At 40.3% G+C, this 18,900-nt stretch overlaps 1 protein-coding gene across 1 annotated transcript in view; it reads left to right on the top strand.

Moving 5' to 3' along the window:
* The window catches only part of asap1b (ArfGAP with SH3 domain, ankyrin repeat and PH domain 1b), a 92,586-nt gene that overhangs the window by 65,618 nt on the left and 8,068 nt on the right, over positions 1–18,900 (top strand). Inside the window, 9 exon segments of the mRNA XM_022196261.2 lie at positions 1,057–1,223; positions 4,668–4,801; positions 5,056–5,147; positions 5,230–5,416; positions 8,983–9,068; positions 10,501–10,616; positions 10,706–10,773; positions 12,698–12,805; positions 14,391–14,619. Coding sequence (XP_022051953.1) covers positions 1,057–1,223; positions 4,668–4,801; positions 5,056–5,147; positions 5,230–5,416; positions 8,983–9,068; positions 10,501–10,616; positions 10,706–10,773; positions 12,698–12,805; positions 14,391–14,619 — 1,187 coding nt within the window.

The raw sequence follows: 18,900 nt of genomic DNA, 5'->3' as shown, positions 1-18,900 counted from the left end.
TCCATGTGTGATCACAATCCAATCCTGATCACATCTACAGGCCAACAGACACTCTCAGTCGCAGCGCCACCTGATGGAGGGACAGTAAATGCTGTATAACTGGCCTCTACATGATCAAATCAGCCTGAAACTTTTCATGAGTGATCAGAGTCCAACCCTCATCACATCCACTGTGTGAAATACACTCTGAGTTACAGCGCCACCTGGTGGATAGACAGGAAATGCTCTATAACTGCTCTGAACATGCTACAGTCTGGCTGAAATTTTAAATGTATGATTGGACTCTGGTCCAGATGCGATTCAGAGGCCGACATACACTCTCAGTCACAGCGCCACCTGGTGGACGTGCGTGGATTCACGACCAGCGTGGATGCGAGGACCCGTCCATCGCTGCTTGCAGCTTTAATTGTTTTTGTTTCTGGTGAATGTCGTGTTCAGTTTGACCCCTTTACCTGATTTGGCTGGCTTTCTATTACTGCATTGTATGTGTGAATGAAAGAGCATTTGTTCTGTGGGTTTATGCAAATTGATGCCTTATTCTTTCTCATATCTGAACTTAACGTGATCTGTGTGGTCCGCCCACAGGCAGCTAAAGGCCCATTTAGGATCCCAAAAAGACCCCCAGAACAGCCAGCGCTTATCTGAACTACTTCAGAGTTAACTACACTTCCTTTGGTCCTCAGTGACACATTCACCAAGCCTATAGCAGATCAGATGTAAAGTTGTCAAGTATGTAAAGAACAGAGAGAGGCACACATGCAGAGATTAGATCAATTCATAGCTAAGACTGGCTAAATGTTGGTGCTAATCATGGTTTAAGCTTTTCTAAAACAGAAATGCCAAATATTTTGTACTTCCAGCTTCTCAGTTTTGATGATTTGTTGCTCTTCTGTGCATTTTGGGATTTAGATTGAGTTCAGACAGACGAAACTAGCAATTTGCAACCTTAAATTGTTCATTTTAGCTGGCTTACTAAAAACCGTAAGGGACACTAACGACACGTAACAATTCTTGATATAATTTGTAATGTTGTTAATGATGTGTTCCCTCCTGCAGCTGGATCTCGGTACTGACCAACAGCAAGGAGGAGGCGTTAAACATGGCGTTTCGCGGCGAGCAGAGCAGCGGAGGGGAGGACGGATTAGAGGACCTGACTAAAGCCATCATAGAAGACGTGCTGCGCATGCCAGGCAACGAAGTGTGCTGCGACTGCGGAGCTACAGGTGTGTACTGCTCCTGTTCATATAAATACATATATACATATAATATAAACATGTGCGCATCCTGCATCCCCTTTGTTTTGTGCTTAGTCAACCGTCACCTTGCAGAGAAAACAAACAGCTTGACTTCAGCACTTTCTGAATCAAATGTTTTATTTAAAGCCACGCTCCAGTCTTGATATCTTTGCAATGTCACTGCTGCCTTGAACTCTCCGTCCTTCACTTAGACGGTAACCGAACAAGCTACGCTGCAAATCCCCCAGCAGCCTTGAACAAACAAGTGAGTGTGTGTGTGTGTGTGTGTGTATGTGTGGAGTGCGCTAGTGTTGTTAGCATTCAGGACACAACGCAATCCTGATCCTCCCCCGCATCTGGAAGCGAAGACTCAGCACTCAGGAGTGCCGTTCACATTCAGGCCCTCTGACACTTCGCGCGCACACAAACACGCGCATACACACACTCCACTCAGTGTGCATAAACACACGCAGCAGCCCGCCGACTGACCGACGGGAGGACTTTCTGCTCTGAGGGGGAAAAAAACATTTCTAGGCTTTGAGAAACAACATCATTACATCACGTTGTTATATAAGTCACACACGCTCCGTCGACCCCTGCAGTCTGCAGAGAGAGGAGGTAATTTGTCATGTCTATACTCTGGTTGCTGCATCCGTTCGTATACATGGCTTCAGCCGCAACCCACGTTCCAGATGTGGGTCTGAGCTCCTCGATTCCTGTTGTTTCCTTTTATGAAATCCCCGTTGAATTTTAGCTTTTGTTGAGCAGATGACGTCCAGCTCTGATATGCACTAGAAAAAATGCCCCTCTCAAAACAAGAAAAGAGAACTTATTTCAAGGAACTCTTACTTTGAAATAAGTGGGAAAAAAATCTGCCAATAGAACAAGTGAAAAGTGGCTTGGTAGGATTTCTTTAAATAAAATGTGATATTTAGAATATTGAGATCTTAAAATTAGCTAGGAACATTTATTTTAAGCTATATTTTACCAGGATTGTCAAGCTTAGGTGTCTTAAAACAAGCCAGATATGCTTCAAAAAATAGTAGTTTTTCACTCAAAAATAGATTTTTGCTTTCATGTAACCTCCTAATTTGAGATGTATTAAACTTATTTTTAGTTTTCTTGTAAAATTCAAGTCAAAACAAGATAATTTCAAGATTGGCTGTTTAAGATGCATGTCTTAACCCTCCTGCTGTCCTCATTTACAGGCACCACAAAATACTGTTTCCCTGTCTGAAAAAATCTGAAAATCTACTAAAAAAAAAATCCCCAAATTTCCAAAAATTTGCGAAACCTTCAGGAAGAAAATTCCAATAATTCCTTAAAATGTTTTATTTAAAAAAATCCCCAAATTTGTCAAGAAAATTGTTTAAATATTTTTAAAAAATTAGTACAAATCTTTTTAAAAAATCCTAAAAATATCTAAAGTGATTGCATGTATATCAGTAAAACTTTTATTTTCTTTAAGAACATTCACAAAAAATCAACCAAAATCCAGCGGATTCCGCTGGATTTTGGTTGATTTTTTTTGTGAATGTTCTTAAGAAACATTTTTAGCATTTCTTTTTTCCACCAAAAAATGTTAAAAAATTTCCCAAAAATGTTGAAAACGTGGATATCAGAAGTTTCACTGTGAAAATCTGTTTTTTTCCTGCATTTTCAAACTAAAATGGGTCAGTTTTGACCCGCAGGACAACATGAGGGTTAAAACAAGTCTCTCCATCTTGCTGAAATGTCGCTTGTTAAATTAATTAATTTATCTTAAATCAAGTGGGATGAGACATTCTGACTTAAAATAAGACAGACTTGCTAAGACTTTTTGCAGTGTGCTTCTTCGACACTTTAAAATTAACTACATGGTTGAAAGGTCATTTTAATGGCTTCCGAAGGTCACCTCTTGGCTCCCTCTGGTACGAGCAGAAAGAGGTCTCCATCTCATTCGATATTCTCCCAGGAACTCCCTCTCTGACACACAGATTTGCAGCTTTAGCATTAAGCAGCTATAGAGGTCACTTGTCGTGCTTAACATGCACTTTGCGGCCCGTCACCGGCTTGCATCTGTTCATTGTGTCGTGTAAATGTGTGTGTAAATGTGTTCCTCTGCTGTCTGTGTTTCGGTGTATGACTCATTGGTTTTTGGGCTGTCTCCGTCATTTCCACCAGCCTCCGCCTGCTGTTCGCTTGTCATATTCGGGCAGAACAGCATCCCCTCGGCTCACAGCATCGCCGAGGTCACGGCCAGCGCTGCCGAGTTTAAGACCGGCTTAAATCTCTCAGATTGCATCGTAGCGGCAGGCGGTGACGCTGGTCAATCTCTGCGGTTTAGTCGCCACACAGATCTGCTGCATCTCGGCGTGTTTGAGCCTTTTGCTTGGTTCAGGGTTGCGCAATGCAGTGTGAGGTGACTGTGGTCAACAGTGCAGTGGATTAGTACATCAAAGCAATAAATGCTGTGAAGAAAGACGCTTTGGTTCAAGCATGTACTTTATTTCAAAGCAAATTGACTGACTCTAAAGCACACATTTATCGGATTTTTCCCCTGAAGTGTTTTCTGTCTGACAAAGAGGGTCTTAACACGTTTTTACTGCAACATAAAGAAGTCAGAACGGTCTTCTGCACAGCATAAAGTCCACTGGAGAGTTAAGATGGCATAAACAATGAAAAAGAAAAGTCAAAAGTAGATTGTTTTTTCTTTAAATAATTACTGTGCAAAACTGGAAAACGTGGAATCAGTATGTGCAATATTTTTCCAAGTTCCCTCAGATGTAATCAATACTGAGGGAAAAATGGTGGTTTGACACACTTTTATTTTCCTGCTCACATTTTTAATTTGTCTTCTCTGCGGTCTGTAAACACAGCCTGAAGTTCAGACCGTCCAGCCCAAAAGTCTCTGAATTTTTGTAATGTAACTGTTTGTCGCAGCTGATTGAATCATGACTTTTCAGTTGCAGTGTGGAATGTAAAATTTTATTCTCTTACAGAATCTGATTAGTACAACTGGTAAATTTTTAACAATTTTTCCTTTGCGTTTTTTGGTGTTTTATCAATTGATTTTGATGAAATAACAAAGTTTAATCTTAAATCTGGTTACATTTACAGTCAAAGCTGCACATTCCACATGAATAGATCAAGAACTGGTTGTTTTTACTGTTTCTGGCTCTTGTAAATGGCGTCTTTTTGTCGTTTAATTTGAGCTGAGTTCAGTAGATCTAAGTTTACTTGTGTTATTTTGGTGATTTCTGGGTATTTAAATGTCCTCTTACTGCTATTTGTAATTAGGGTTGGCAACTTTTACTACTGCCCTCCTTGAATCCAAAAAATCTGCACACTACAGACTCCAAGATCACAGTGACTTTGACATTCGTCTATAAACGCTAGCTTAGAGCTCACGGTGCTTTTTGAATCACGATGTGTATTCGTCATTGTTTGCAGACCCTAAGTGGCTGTCCACCAACCTGGGCATCCTCACCTGCATCGAGTGCTCCGGCATCCACCGAGAGATGGGGGTCCACATTTCTCGCATCCAGTCCATGGAGCTCGACAAGTTAGGAACCTCAGAACTCTTGGTGAGTCACTAGCCAGTGAATAAATAGCTTTTTTTGAGGCACGCCCTTCACTATTTTCATCTCTAGTGAAATATTAGAAATAATGAAAGAGCAGTGGAGCAGTGGAAACACAGACTGGAGCAGAATCTGATCCCCAAAGCAGCAGGGAAACATCTCCACTGGGCTCATCCGTCTCTGAGAACACGCGAATGCTGCTCTGCTTGTCAACAGCATTGTGATCTGATGTTTTTTTCTGTGATCCCCCCCCCCCACAGCTGGCCAAGAATGTAGGGAACAGTAGTTTCAATGAGATCATGGAGGGAAACCTCCCTTCCCCTTCACCAAAGCCCACTCCCTCCAGTGACATGTAAGTACCGTCGGACTTTTACACCCAAACAGCCCACTGAATTCTTCTTCTGCTAAAAAAAACACAACATGTTGCCCCGCAGGACGGTGAGGAAGGAATTCATCAACGCTAAATATGTGGACCACAAGTATGCGAGGAAGACGTGCACGTCTGCGGCAGCTAAAATGATCGAGCTGTTTGAAGCGGTTCAGTCCAGGGACCTGCTGGCACTCGTTCAGGTCTACGCTGAAGGAGTGGAGCTGATGGAGCCGCTCCCAGAGGCAGGACCGGTGAGTAGATCAGAGTCAGAAAACACACATTAACCCACCAAAGCATGAAGATCATTTAGTTTTCATTAGAAAGCCTGACATTTCTACATCCGATTTGGCTCAGCAGAGGTGAATGGGATTTCAGTGGTGGTGAGAAGCAGCAGTTTAGAAAAAAATAGTCCCACTAAAGACTTTTGACACTGAGTTCTCTCATATATGGAGCCCAGGCTACTACTTAGGTATTTTTTTAGTTCATCAACAGAAATTGTGGCAGCATTTTTAGCAGAAATACCAAAAAGTCACAGAAATACCAAAAAGTCACAGAAATACCAAAAAGTTAGCCTAGCCGCGCTAGACCCATGCTCTGAAGACGCAAGGGTCTAGGCACGCTCGACAGGGAGGGAGGCGGGCTAAAAGGTTGTCTATCAAATCACTCTGCAGCAATTGGGTAGGTATACAACCAATCAACGCAACGAATAGGCTCCTAGAGCGCCGAAAATCAGAGGATGCGGGAGTTCGGTGAAGCCTTATTTATACAGTCAATGGGTGAAGCTCAAGTATATTACAGACATGTTAACAGAAAGATTATTCAGAGTCGGTGCTAATGGAGCTCAACGACTGTTGTCGTTTTTGTTGTCGACCCTGGCAGAGAATTAAATTCGTTGCCGTGGGTTGTCTAGCACGGCATGGCTAGTTGTTTCCGGTTGTTTCTGTCAGAATCGTCGCGCCTCTGTCGTCACTTCGTTACGCCCGCCTTCTGACTCTACACTTCATGGTGATTGGTCCGGCTAGTTTTAGGAGCATCCAGCCTCGAGCCTTATGGAGGGTAACTAGACCCACCCTGGCAGAGAATTAAATTCGTTGCCGTGGGTTGTCTAGCGCGGCTAGGCTACCAAAAAGTCACAGTTTCAGCAGAATAGCGAGAGTCCGGTTGTCCAGTTATGTCTCTGAAACTATAAGTGTGAAGCTGTGCATTAGGATCTGCTGCATGAGTTTGTTAGGTGGCTTTTTTTTTTAACAAACTTTCCAAAAGCATTAGCATAATTTTATATAAATGCATGTGTTTATCTGCTCTACCATCCAGTATCCTGCAAATGTCAACATATCGACAGACTAGCTTGTTAAGCATCTGTTTTTTTGTCTTGTTTTTTTCTATTTTTTTACTGCAGTATTGTGTCCTGCACCTCTGAAAACAGCACACATATGGCTAGAAGTACAAATATCTTAAAAATGTCTTTTGTGCATGTAATGCCATCCGTCGTAACAAAAAAATTATTTATTTATTTTTTACTTTTTAGTTTCTATTATAAAATTAGCCCCCTTGAAACGTCTTACTGTTAGTCACTCATCACTGGAGCACAAACAACTAGTCAGTTAATTTATTAGTTGATCAACAGTAAATTTATCCTTTTTCAGCAGGAATGCCAAAAATTCACAGCTTTGGCTTATCAGATGATATCAGATATTTTCTGTTTTTTCTTGTCTTCTGCAGTAGGTAACTGAATACTGTGCAGCTTTGAACTGTTTGTCAACTAAAATAGAATATTTAATTAATTTAGTTTGAGCTTTAGCTACTGTCTGCATTTTTCTAACAGCAGAGAACAAATAAAACTTGATTTCTTGTGAAAATAATAGTAGAATAATCCCCTGTGCATTTTACTCACTGTTAGCTCATTTTTACTGCAGTATAAAATATTTCACCTCCACTCAAAAATGTCTTTTTGCAGTATAACTAATGAAGAAACAATGAAGGTTGAATTTCTTTCAGTATATATTTTACAGAAAATTAAAAACATGGACTCAGTGTACAGCATTTCCCGTTGATGCTGCCCATAGGTGTTGCCAATAAAAATGGGGACTCTACATGATTCAAACGTTTTACTATGCTTGTCTCCTGTTTGCTCTGTGTGAACACAGCCAGCACTTCAGCTAAAAAGTCCCAGAATTCTTGTCAAGTAACTGTTGTTCACAGCTGAGGCAATGACGGGTTCCCAGAATGTTTTGTTTCTGAAAACAGCCTATTTCCAGCAAATTTTAAAGTGACGCATACAGAATGAAGTGATTTTGATAAAACATCACAAATTTGCGCATACATTTTCCTAACAGTACCAAAAGTCTTGCATTATTAGTTCAAGGACTGTCATAAAGTTGGAAATCGGATGAGTTATTCTGTAGTAAATGGTGTAATTTTGGTAAATTTTTCAAGATGGCATGCCTTTCAAACCCAGCAGTGGTTCTGGGGGTTCAGATGGGTGCTGAATAATAAATAAGTCGCTATATGGAGGTACACAGTAAATGGTTTCTGAAAGGGCATGCTGCTGAATATTTAAAATGCAATTTCACAAGCCTTGAGGAGCACAAATATGATATAATTCCCCTCCATTTTCTAGGAGTAGCTTTGCAGGTTTCAAAGGAGGAAAGCTTGAAATCTTGGCACATGAAGTCAAAAATAATCTACAGTTCTTGATACCACTTAAAGGAATTGTGAAATGATACCTGGAAGCGGCGCGGCATGATCTCCTCAATGATCTCCACGTCTCCTGACAAACGTACAATACATTTCCATCACACACCATGATCTCACACTAGACTGCAGAGCCCAGAACGCTCCTGACACATGTGGTTCATCCTCATGTGAGGTTTTATTCCCAGCAGGACGACCAACGCTGACACATCTCTGCCAGTTGGTGAATTATTTGGCGGCTGGAAAAGGGTGTAGCGTTTGGAAAATACTGAGTCATCTGGATGGCTTCGCCAGCAGGTGGTGATAGCCAGCAAACCCTCGGCCACATCGCGGGGCATCATCTGCGTTGATTCCATATTTACTTAGATGGCGACATCTGCGGTCGCTCGGTTCATGTGTCTGGTTTTTATTTCTCGTCTCTGCCTGTTTTCTCTTTGTCTCCTCGCCTCGTGCGCCGCCGCTGCTCGAGGCACGAATGAAAGTTAAAGAACAAGCAGTGGACGGCGAAGATACTGCACCGTAAACAACACGCGTGATCAGACCTAATCTGACATAAATGGGTCGAGGTTTTATAACGTGGTGGTTTCCTGATAAAAAATTAAGTGTACAATGCTGCAGCAGAATTAAAGAGGATATTGTGTGATGACAGACGGAGCTGCTGCTGCTGCTGCTGCTGGTGTCTGCGCTATGAAGTCTGACTCACCGATATCTGATCTGCTGCTGTCAGTACATCTGAAGGGCTGCATGGTGACATCCCACCCCCTCCAATGCAAGCATGACAGGAGGGCATGACTAAACGCAGCTCATATTCCACCCTATAGATGCCACCATATGCAGCGACTGTACCTGCCCCCTCCATATATGTAACCTTTACCTCCATCTTTAATAGAACAGCGTGTAAATCCAGGTTTGACGCATGAAATCACATGAAATTAATGCGAGAATCTCTCAAAAATGGACCAAACCCGGCGTTTTGCGTGCAGAAATATTATTTTTAGGAGCCATTTTGTTTACTGCGGCTTGTTTAAATGCTGAAAGAGACACAGAGAGGGAGAGAATACAGAATGGATGCTGGCCGTGGTTGCTTCAACATGTCTTTGCTGTGTTTGATGGCCCCCTGCAGGAAGCCGGAGAGACAGCACTGCACTACTCTGTACGGACTGCTGACCAGACCTCGCTGCACCTGGTGGACTTCCTGGTGCAGAACAGGTACGTTTTTAACATCAGTTTAACCCTCATGCTGTCCTGCAGGTCAGTATCCTTTGTTTCTCCTGTTTACGTTGTGTATATGATGTGTATCCCTTACTTCTTTCATTTCTGGTTGTCTTTTCTGGATTTTCTTACTGACAGTTTGCTGCTGTGACGTTCCAAATTTCCCCTTGTGGGACTAAGAAAGGATGTTCTGTCAGATTCTATTTTAATAAAAGGTGTAGTTTTGATGCTTTTCAAACCTACTGGTAAGTTTTGTAGTGCAGGTTGTTAAAATAGGGTAAATTAGTTTGAAAAAAGAAGATTTATTCATTAAATTTCAGTGTGAACCCTCGTGTCGTCCTGTGGGTCAAAATTGACCGTTTTAATGGTTAAAAATCCGGGGGGGGGGGAAATATTTTCGCAGTGGAACTTCTGAAATTTTTGAGTATTTTTTGGTGGGAAAAAAGAAATGTTACAAAAAATGTTTCTTTAGAATATTGACAAAAAACCTACCAAAATCCAGCAAAATTTAAAGAAAATATTAGAAGTTTTACTGATCTATATGTAATCATTTTAGATATTTTTAGGATTTTTTTTTTTTGGAAGATTTTTACTCATTTTTTAAAAAATTATTTACAAGAATTTTCTTGCCAAGTTCAGGTAATTTTTTTGTAAAACTTTTCAGGGAAACTTTTAAGCAATTATTGGAATTTTCTTCCTGAAGTTTTGGAAATTTTCAGAAATTTGAGGGAATTTTTTTGCTGAATTTTTGAATTTTTTTTCAGACAAGGAAACAATTTTTTTTGCCCGTAAATGAGGACAACAGGAGGGTTAAAAAAAATGAATATAGCACTGCACACTGTGTGGATCGGCTTTGGATTAGTGAATCAAATTTCTGAAAACACACGAGCATTTAGAGGAAAATTACATATTAAACAACACAGTTCTGCAGAAACACGCTGCATCAAACCGGATCTGCCTGTCTGTCTGCTGTGAGCCTCTCTTGTTCTCTGCTCCAGTCGGGAACACGGCAGTGGAAGTGCAGAGGAAAGCTTAGCGCCGCAGCTCGGATTCCCACAAGGCAAACAGAAATGGGTCAAGCACTTGTTCTCTGCCTTAATTTATTCCTCTCTTTTCAATTGTTTACCCACCACTGCTCCGACTGCACACAGCCTCCACGGAAGAAGCAGGACCCTCTCATTAATTAATAGCTCATACAATGTCATGCTCGGCTCTCGTTAGGAACATTTTCCTCGTTTTCCTGCAGTCGATCTACAGATTATTTACCTGTGCTGGTTTGCTTTTCAGTGTCTGTGTGTGATTTATTTGCTCAAAGTGTTGTTTCCAACCCTTCTCTTCCAAATCCTGTGGTGATAAGACATTAACCCAAAGCTGCAGGACTGTGGAAAGCACCCTCAGGCGTGTGACCTGTGTTTTTGTGTTTCCTCAGCGGTAACCTGGATAAGCAGACGGAGTGGGGGAACACCGCCCTGCATTACTGCTGCATGTACGAGAAGCCCGAGTGCCTCAAGCTGCTCCTGAGGGGCAAACCGGCTACCGACATCAGTGAGTCACATGTCGGGGTTCGTCCTCTCGTGCGTGTCATCCACATCACATCCCTTGTAACTGTTGATTATCCCTCCTTGCCCCTTTAGCCAATCAGAACGGAGAGACGGCGCTGGATGTTGCCAGGCGACTGAGGAACACTCAGTGCGAGGAGGCGGTGAGTGCAAAGATGGAGCTGCTGGATGTCGACTGAAAATTAAACACAAAAATACCTAAAGACGCTCAGAAGAACTTAATTATGAAGCTTAGACTGCAGCTGTTTGGATTTACTGCATACTGAGCAGTGAGCGGGCGCTTCAGTCAGAACACTAGATGGCAGTCAAAGGTCTGCCGCCTCTAGCTGCAGGCAACAGTGGCAGCAGAGTGGAAATAATCGTGGATGTATGATTGTTATTAACGCTAACATGAGCAGGCAAACAAAAAATTACATTACAGGAAGTATAGAAGCTCTAATAAATATTTGAGTGCTTTTAACTGCACTTGTTTCCTCCATTATGTTGGATAATTGCTTGTATTATTATATATATTGAAGAAAAATATACATGCAGCATCTGATATTTTATTAAATTCTATCCATTCTTTTTAGCCTAGAGGAATGAATATTTATTGTTCCCAACATACAGCATCTTTAGAACAAAATGGACATGATTAAACAACTAAGTAATGGATAATTGGAGCAGAAATCACAAGTGTGTCCACTGATGGATCCACACAGTGCTAATGAGTGTTGTGGATGCTGCTTGTGGGATGTTGTTCTTCTCTTCCTGAAGTATTTGGTGAACATTTTGGGAGACAGAGCTGTGTTTTCAGACCTCTGAAACTGTCTGAAATGATTTGTCAGGCTACAAAATGCTGGAGTTGTGGGCATTAGCTAACATAGCAGCATCCAGCGTCTTTCTATTTTCATCTGCGGCATCATCGTGTCATTTGAATAACGCTGCATTTTAAAGAGACATTTTATAGTCACTGGTCAAAGGAGTGTGTGTGTGTGTGTGTGTGTGTGTGTGTGTGTGTGTGTGTGTGTGTGTGTGTGTGTGTGTGTGCTGGTCACTCTGTCTAATCATTGTCCTGTGAAGCCACATCTGATGCACACTGCTGTTCAAAACTTTGGGTCACTCAGAAATGTCCTTATTTTTGAAAGAAAAGTATTTTTTTTTCGATGAAGATAACATTAAATGAATCATAAATCCAGTCTAGACATTGTTAATGTGGTAAATGACTATTCTAGCTGGAAATTTTTAATGGAATGTCTCCATAGAGGTACAGAGGAATGTTTCCAGCATCCTGTGTTCTAATGCTACATTGTGTTAGCTAATGACGTTCAAAGGCTAGCTGATGAGCAGAAAACCTTTGTGCAGTTATGCTAGCACATGGATAAAAGTGTGAGTTTTCATGGAAAACATAAAACTGTCTGTGTGAGCCCAAACCTTTGAACAGCAGTGTAGGTGTGGATGACCTAAATTTAACCCCATTTAACCTAAATATGATTCCTTCCTTTTTCTCAAAGCCAAATAAAGAAGAGCATTTGGACCTGTGGTGTTTATATTTTTGTTCAATGTAGAAACAAATAATAACTAGTGTGTGTTTTCTGCTAGAACTGACCCGGACTCATGGTATTCCTGCAACCTATGATGTCAGTGTCCTTACTCTTCCCCATTTTATTTATTGTTTGCTGTCTTATTTGTCAAGTAAATCATTTAGAGATGTGTATTGGTGCTGGCTTCATCACTGGAATTGGCCAATAAAGACTAAAAAATGAAACAAGCAGAAAAACACTTGTCAGGTTTAAGGTTTTGTTTTAAAAAGTAACAAAGAAAAATAATTGCGGCATGTTTTTGAAGCCGTGAATGTGAAAATGTCATTGTAAATTATGTCTGTAGGTAATAGTAGGCATAATAATTTGTTAATTCTTGCTACAACATTTGCGACTGGGTGGAGGAAATATTTGCATAAATCATCGACAGTCGGCTAAAACGAGCTAGACTATATTGGCACATTGAATATCGGCAAACAACCAACACAGTGTTGTGTATCTGGTAGAGCTGCCGTTTGTGTAACTGATTTGTTTGTGTTATTTTCAGCTTGTGCAGGCAGCAGAGGGGAAGTTCAACCCTCACATCCATGTGGAGTACGAGTGGAGCCTCAGACTGGAGGAGATGGACGAGAGCGACGATGACCTGGATGATAAGGTCTGAACACGGCATCGATGTTTTTATCACTCCTACATTGTGCTGCTGAATTTAATAGTTCTGCCTCGGAGAGAGGTTGATGTTCAGATACGACTGAGCTCAGAATTTAAACGCTGTAATGCAGAAATACAACAAATAATGGGGATTCTGTATGATTTTAGGTCTGTTTTTTTGCCTTTTTTGCATGAAATACGTCCAGACTGCATGTTAACATGTCAGGAATATGTTATGTGAAACCTGCATTTCTTGACTCCTCTACCTATTTTTAAATTTTACTAAGCTAGTAACAGACTTTCCTGATGACACACCCAAATGGTTTAAACGTCACAGCCCCGTAGCATCATAAAGCTAAATCACTACTGGCTTCTCTTTTGCATCAAGGAACACTTCATTTTTAGTTTTTAACACAATCTGGGTTAGAGCAAACAATTTGATTTTGGTTAATTTTTAATTAGGACACATGAAATAATAAAATTTTAATGAAATATCGCTGCTTTAATATTAGATTTGGTTAAGTTTCCAGATGTGTCACAGGAGTTCGAGCAGGTTGTTTCTAACTCATATATTCTTAAATCTATGTTCTCAGTTTCCTTTGTTTTTCTTATTTATATCACATATATAGTATCTATACCTCACTTCTTTCATTTATAGTTGTGCTTTCTTGATTTTCTTACTGACGATTTGCTGCTGTGACTTTAAAAATTTCCCCTTTTATCTCTAATTAAGGATATTCTGTTGTATTCTGTTCTAATAAATGTGTAATTTTGATGATTTTTTTTAAAAGACAGCATGCTTTTCAAAGCTGCTGGTGAGTTTTGGGTTTCAGAGGGTTAAAACTGGATAAATTAGTTTGAATAATGAAGATTTATTCATTAAATTTTAGTGCTAACCATCGTGTCGTCCTGCGGGTCAAAATTGACCCGTTTAAAAGTTGAAAATGTGGAAAAAAATATATTTTCACAGTGAATTTTCTGATGTTCATATCTTCAACATTTTGGGAATTTTTTGAGCATTTTTGGTAGAAAAAAGAAATGTTAAAATTGTTTGTCTAAGAACACTCAGAAATAAATTAACCAAAATTCAGCAAATTTCGCTGGATTTTGGTTGATTTTTATGTGAATGTTCTTAAAGAAAATATCAGAGGTTTTACTGATAAATATGTGATCACTTCAGATATTTTCAGGATTTTTTTGGAAGATTTTTATTCATTTTTTGAAAATAATTTTCTTGCCAAATTTGGGTTGTTGTGTTTTGTTTTGTTTTTATAAACTTTTATGGGAAACTTTTAAGGAATTATTGGAATTTTCTTCCTGAAGGTTTTGCAAATTATTTGAAATTTGGGGAATTTTTTTGCTGAATTTTTGGATTTTTTTCAGACAAGGAAGCCACATTTTTTGGTGCCCGTGAACGAGGACTACAGGAGGGTTAAACAGGTGTAGTTGGAAATGATACAAACAAGTGAAAGATTTGAAAGCATCTGGATGTTTCTTGACAGCAAATCTTTCACTGCTGGAGAACATCCTCGAGTTGTTTTTTCCTCCGACCGACCCCAACTCGGTCTCATCTGTTCTGTCTCCTTCTCCAGCCGAGTCCCATCAAGAAGGACCGCTCCCCGAGGCCTCAGAGCTTCTGCCACTCCTCCAGCCTCTCTCCCCACGACAAGCTCTCCCTGCCGGGCTTCATCAGCCAGAGGGACAAGCAGCAGCGCCTGTCCTACAGCGCCTTCACCAACCAGATGTACAGCGCCTCCACCGACCTCAGCTCCTCCCCGGTGGCCGACGGGCCGCCGCTGCCGCCCAGGAACCAGGGCAAAGGTCAGACATGCCTGCTCCGAGTGCATCCCACGTTCAGTTTTATCAGCCTGTAGTTTATGCCGGGCAATAAAATCAGGAGATGGTGTTCTGCTAATACCTCCTTTTGTAAATGTCAGCCTCTAACGCAGATGGTCTAAAGGTTGCTCTACTGTGTCTGATGAAGATAGCCCGTGAAATGGACTTTATCATGCCTGTCAATGTTTGATTATATATCCAGGACAGAATTAGGGCCAGAGAAATGCTGCGTAATCGCTTTAGTGGAAAGTTTTCCTCTTTGTTGCTTCAGTCGATCTCCTCAAACACTCACACGGATCCACACACCCCGCAGTGGTATGTAATTTGTCAGCACACAGATCAGAGGGCGGGAAGCAGGTGTCATTAAGACTGCTTACATAGTAAACCTTCAGGAAAACATGGCTGCAGGAGAGGGCAGGGGAGCAGTCATTAGTCAGGCGTGTGAAAGGGAAGCTGAATCCACACTTCATCATTAGCTCCGTGTACACACAGAGCGGCCTGTGGGTGTGCCGTCTCTGCAGTATTAGAATTAAAAATAACACTCCTCCCTCCGTGGAGACGCTTCAGATATTTGGTTGAAGACATCGCATAACTTTACGCTGCCAACATCCATCCTAACAAGTCGTCCAGATCCATTGTCGAGCATTGAAATCTTATTTTTCTTAAAGCGAGGGGTGTGAAATTTCACTTGTTTCCAGCGCAAAAGAACAGCTGACCTTGGGCTGAGTCGTGTAAACAGCAGCTTTGCCAATAGGATACAAAACACTGGATCCTCAGGTTAACCCTCGTGTTGTTCTGCAGGTCAAAATTAACCCATTTTAAAGTTTGAAAATGTGGGGAAAAAAACATATTTTCACAGTGAAACGTCTGATGTCCACATTTTCAACATTTTTGGGAAATCTTGAAACATTTTTTGGTGGAAAAAAAGAAATGTTAAAAATGTTTCTTCAGAACATTTATAATAAAATCTGTAGTGTGTCGACTCACCACTGTTTTCCAGCGCTGGTGAGACCTTTGGGCACTTGAAAAATGTTGCACGTTAATTCTAGTTTTTGTAAAGCAAATAAACAAATTTAAATTCTCTCTACATTTAGTCATGGCTGTTTCCATAGAGGTGCAGGACTTCATATTGCAGGAAAAAATGAGCCCACAGTAAAAAAAAAAAAGTACAGAAACAACTCGAGGTTCAGAGAAATAATCTATTATCTTCTCAGTTATCTGATTGTTTCTTCTATACCGTCATAAAAATCAAGAAAAACGCCCTAAACTGGAGCTGAATTGGTCAAATTGGCTCTTTAATCCAACCAACAATTAAACCGAACAATATAGTGCCTACTGTGGAAGATGAGAAAAACCCCAAAATATTCACATCTGACTTATTGGGAGTATTTATCTTTTGGCATTTTTGCTACAAAAATAAAATGCTGATTGATTTTCTTGTGAATGAACTAACTAGCTGTTTGGGCTCTAGTGTCAACAGACTTTATCATCAGGAGATTTGTGCAGGACTCCTTTTGTGATAGAAACAAATAATCAGAGAAGTTTAACATTCATTTTTCTTTACCCCATTGTAACTTTATTATAAAGCACAGAAGACATTGTTGAGTTCTCTTCAATTGGAGTTACGGTTGTGCTGTTTCCATAGCTGAACAGGACTTTATATTGGAGTAAGAAATGAGTCCACAGTGACTAAAGCTGTGACAAATATTTGCAGGATATTGGATGATAAACACGCCATTTATTTACAGTTTTGCTCTTGTTTTTTTGGGGGGGGAAACTCTTGCAGTGGCTCCAAATCCAAAGTTTTTCAGTTTTATTTTCAGAGACATAACTGAACAACTGGACTGTCTAGTTATTCTGCTTCCAGCTCTTATCAGCTTCGTGTGTCTTTATACTGCAGGAACCAGAGTCTAGATTTAGTTCCTGACCCACTAAAAGTCCCTGAGATTAGTTCCTGGAGCTCCTTTGTTCCACTGGGCACTGATACCGATGAATGGTCACGATTGTTGCTAAATAGAATAACTCAACCCTTAACCTTAGGTGTCTTAAAACAAGCCAGACAAGCTTAAAAAATAGCAGCTTTTCACTCAAAAATAGATTTTTGCTTTCATGTACCCTCCTAATTTGAGATGTAATAAATTTATTTTGAGTTTTCTTGTAAAAATTCAACTCAAGACAAGATCATTTCAAGATTGTTTGACTTAACGAGATGTTTAAGATGCACTGTCCTAACCCTGCTGTTGTCCTCATTTACGGGCACCAAAAATACTGTTTCCTTGTCTGGAAAAAAGTCCCACAATTCAGCAAAAAAATAAATAAATAAATTTCTGAAAATTTGCAAAACCTTCAGGAAGAAAATTCCAATAATTCCTTAAAAGTTTTATTTTTTTAAAAAATCCCCCAAATTTGGTAAGAATATTCTTGTAAATATTTTTCAAAAAATGAATAAAAATCCTCCCAAAAAATCCTAAAAATATCAAAAGTGATTACATATATATCAGTAGAACTTTTAATGTTTTCTTTAAGAACATTCACAAAAAAAATCAACCAAAATCCAGCGAATTTCACTGGATTTTGGTTGATTTTTTTTTTGTGAATGTTCTTAAGAAATATTTTTCACATTTCTTTTTTTTTCCACCAAAAAATCTTCAAAGTAGTCCATAAAAATGTTGAAAATGTGACCAAAACTATGTATTTTTTTTCACATTTTCAAACATTTAAATGGGGTTAAACAGCGCTGGAAACAAGTAGATTTTGAAGTCTGATTTATGCAAAAATAAGATTGCGAGCCTGGATGAGAGGACTGGCATTTAGAAGAACATGCTAGCTCCTCAGACGCTCCACGTTAGCGGCGTTCTCTCTTTCTCTCTCTCTCTTTCTCAGTGGGTGCTGGAGAAACTGCCTCCCCGGGGGGGGGCAGCTTCACGCCGTGCCTCCTCTTATCTTTTTTGCTTTGCTTGCCACTGATAAGATTTCATCTTGTTATTTTACAGTGTGTGGGAGCAGCTCTTTATAGGACTGACATACTGTAGATTCTCTCCCACACTCCTCATCTCGCTCTGTTTTCTTTCTCTTTTTTGTTTCTCTATTCTTTCAGCTCCACACTTGGCATTCCTTGGCTCTCATTCGCACTACGCCACACTGGCTGGCACTCGACCATACATCAGTGAATATCCTGGTTTTATGTTCTCCCCCTTACTCGGCTGTGTGCCCCATGTATCCCTCAGTTGTTTCCTCCTTTTACAGCTCACATTTGCAGGGTGGTGGCATTTCTTTTAAATAATGAAAACTGGGACCATGTACACACGTGGACAAAATTGTTGGTACCCCTCAGTTAAAGAAGGAAAAACCCACAATTCTCACTGAAATCACTTGAAACTCACAAAAGTAACAATAAATAAAAATTTATTGAAAATTAAATAATCAAAAACAACCATTACTTTTGAATTGTTGATTAACATAATTATTTTAAAAAACAAACTAATGAAACAGGCCTGGACAAAAATGATGGTACCTCTATAAAAGATCGAAAACTATTTGACCAGAGTGACATGATTAACTCAGGTGTGTCATTTAATTGACATCACAGGTGTTTCCAAACTCATAATCAGTCAGTCTGCCTATTTAAAGGGAGACAAGTAGTCACCCTGCTGTTTGGTGAAAAGGTGTGTACCACACTGAACATGGACAACAGAAAGCGAAGGAGAGAATTGTCCCAGGACATCCGAAAAAAAATTATAGACAAACATCTTAAAGGTAAAGGCTATAAGACCATCTCTAAACAGCTTGAAGTTCCTGTGACAACAGTGGCTCATATTATTCAGAAGTTCAAGACCCACGGGACAGTAGCCAACCTCCCTGGACGTGGCCGCAAGAGGAAAATTGATGACAAATTGAAGAGACGGATCGTTGGAATTGTATCCAAAGAGCCCAGAGCAACCTCCAAAGAAATTAAAGGTGAACTCCAAGGCCAAGGTACATCAGTGTCAGATCGCACCATTCGTCGTTGTTTGAGCCAAAGTGGACTTCATGGGAGACGACCAAGGAGGACACCACTGCTGAAAAAAACTCATAAAAAAGCCAGACTGGAATTTGCAAAAATGCATGTTGACAAGCCACAAAGCTTCTGGGAGAATGTCCTTTGGACAGATGAGACCAAACTGGAGCTTTTTGGTAAGGCACATCAACTCTATGTTCATAGACTCAAAAACCAAGCATACGAAGAAAAGAACACTGTCCCTACGGTGAAACATGGAGGAGGCTCAG

Source organism: Acanthochromis polyacanthus, chromosome 20 (assembly GCF_021347895.1).
Source record: "Acanthochromis polyacanthus isolate Apoly-LR-REF ecotype Palm Island chromosome 20, KAUST_Apoly_ChrSc, whole genome shotgun sequence".
NCBI classification, from domain to species: domain Eukaryota; kingdom Metazoa; phylum Chordata; class Actinopteri; family Pomacentridae; genus Acanthochromis; species Acanthochromis polyacanthus.
The sequence above is the reverse complement of the archived record's forward strand: the minus strand, read 5'-3'. Positions and strand labels throughout refer to the sequence as shown.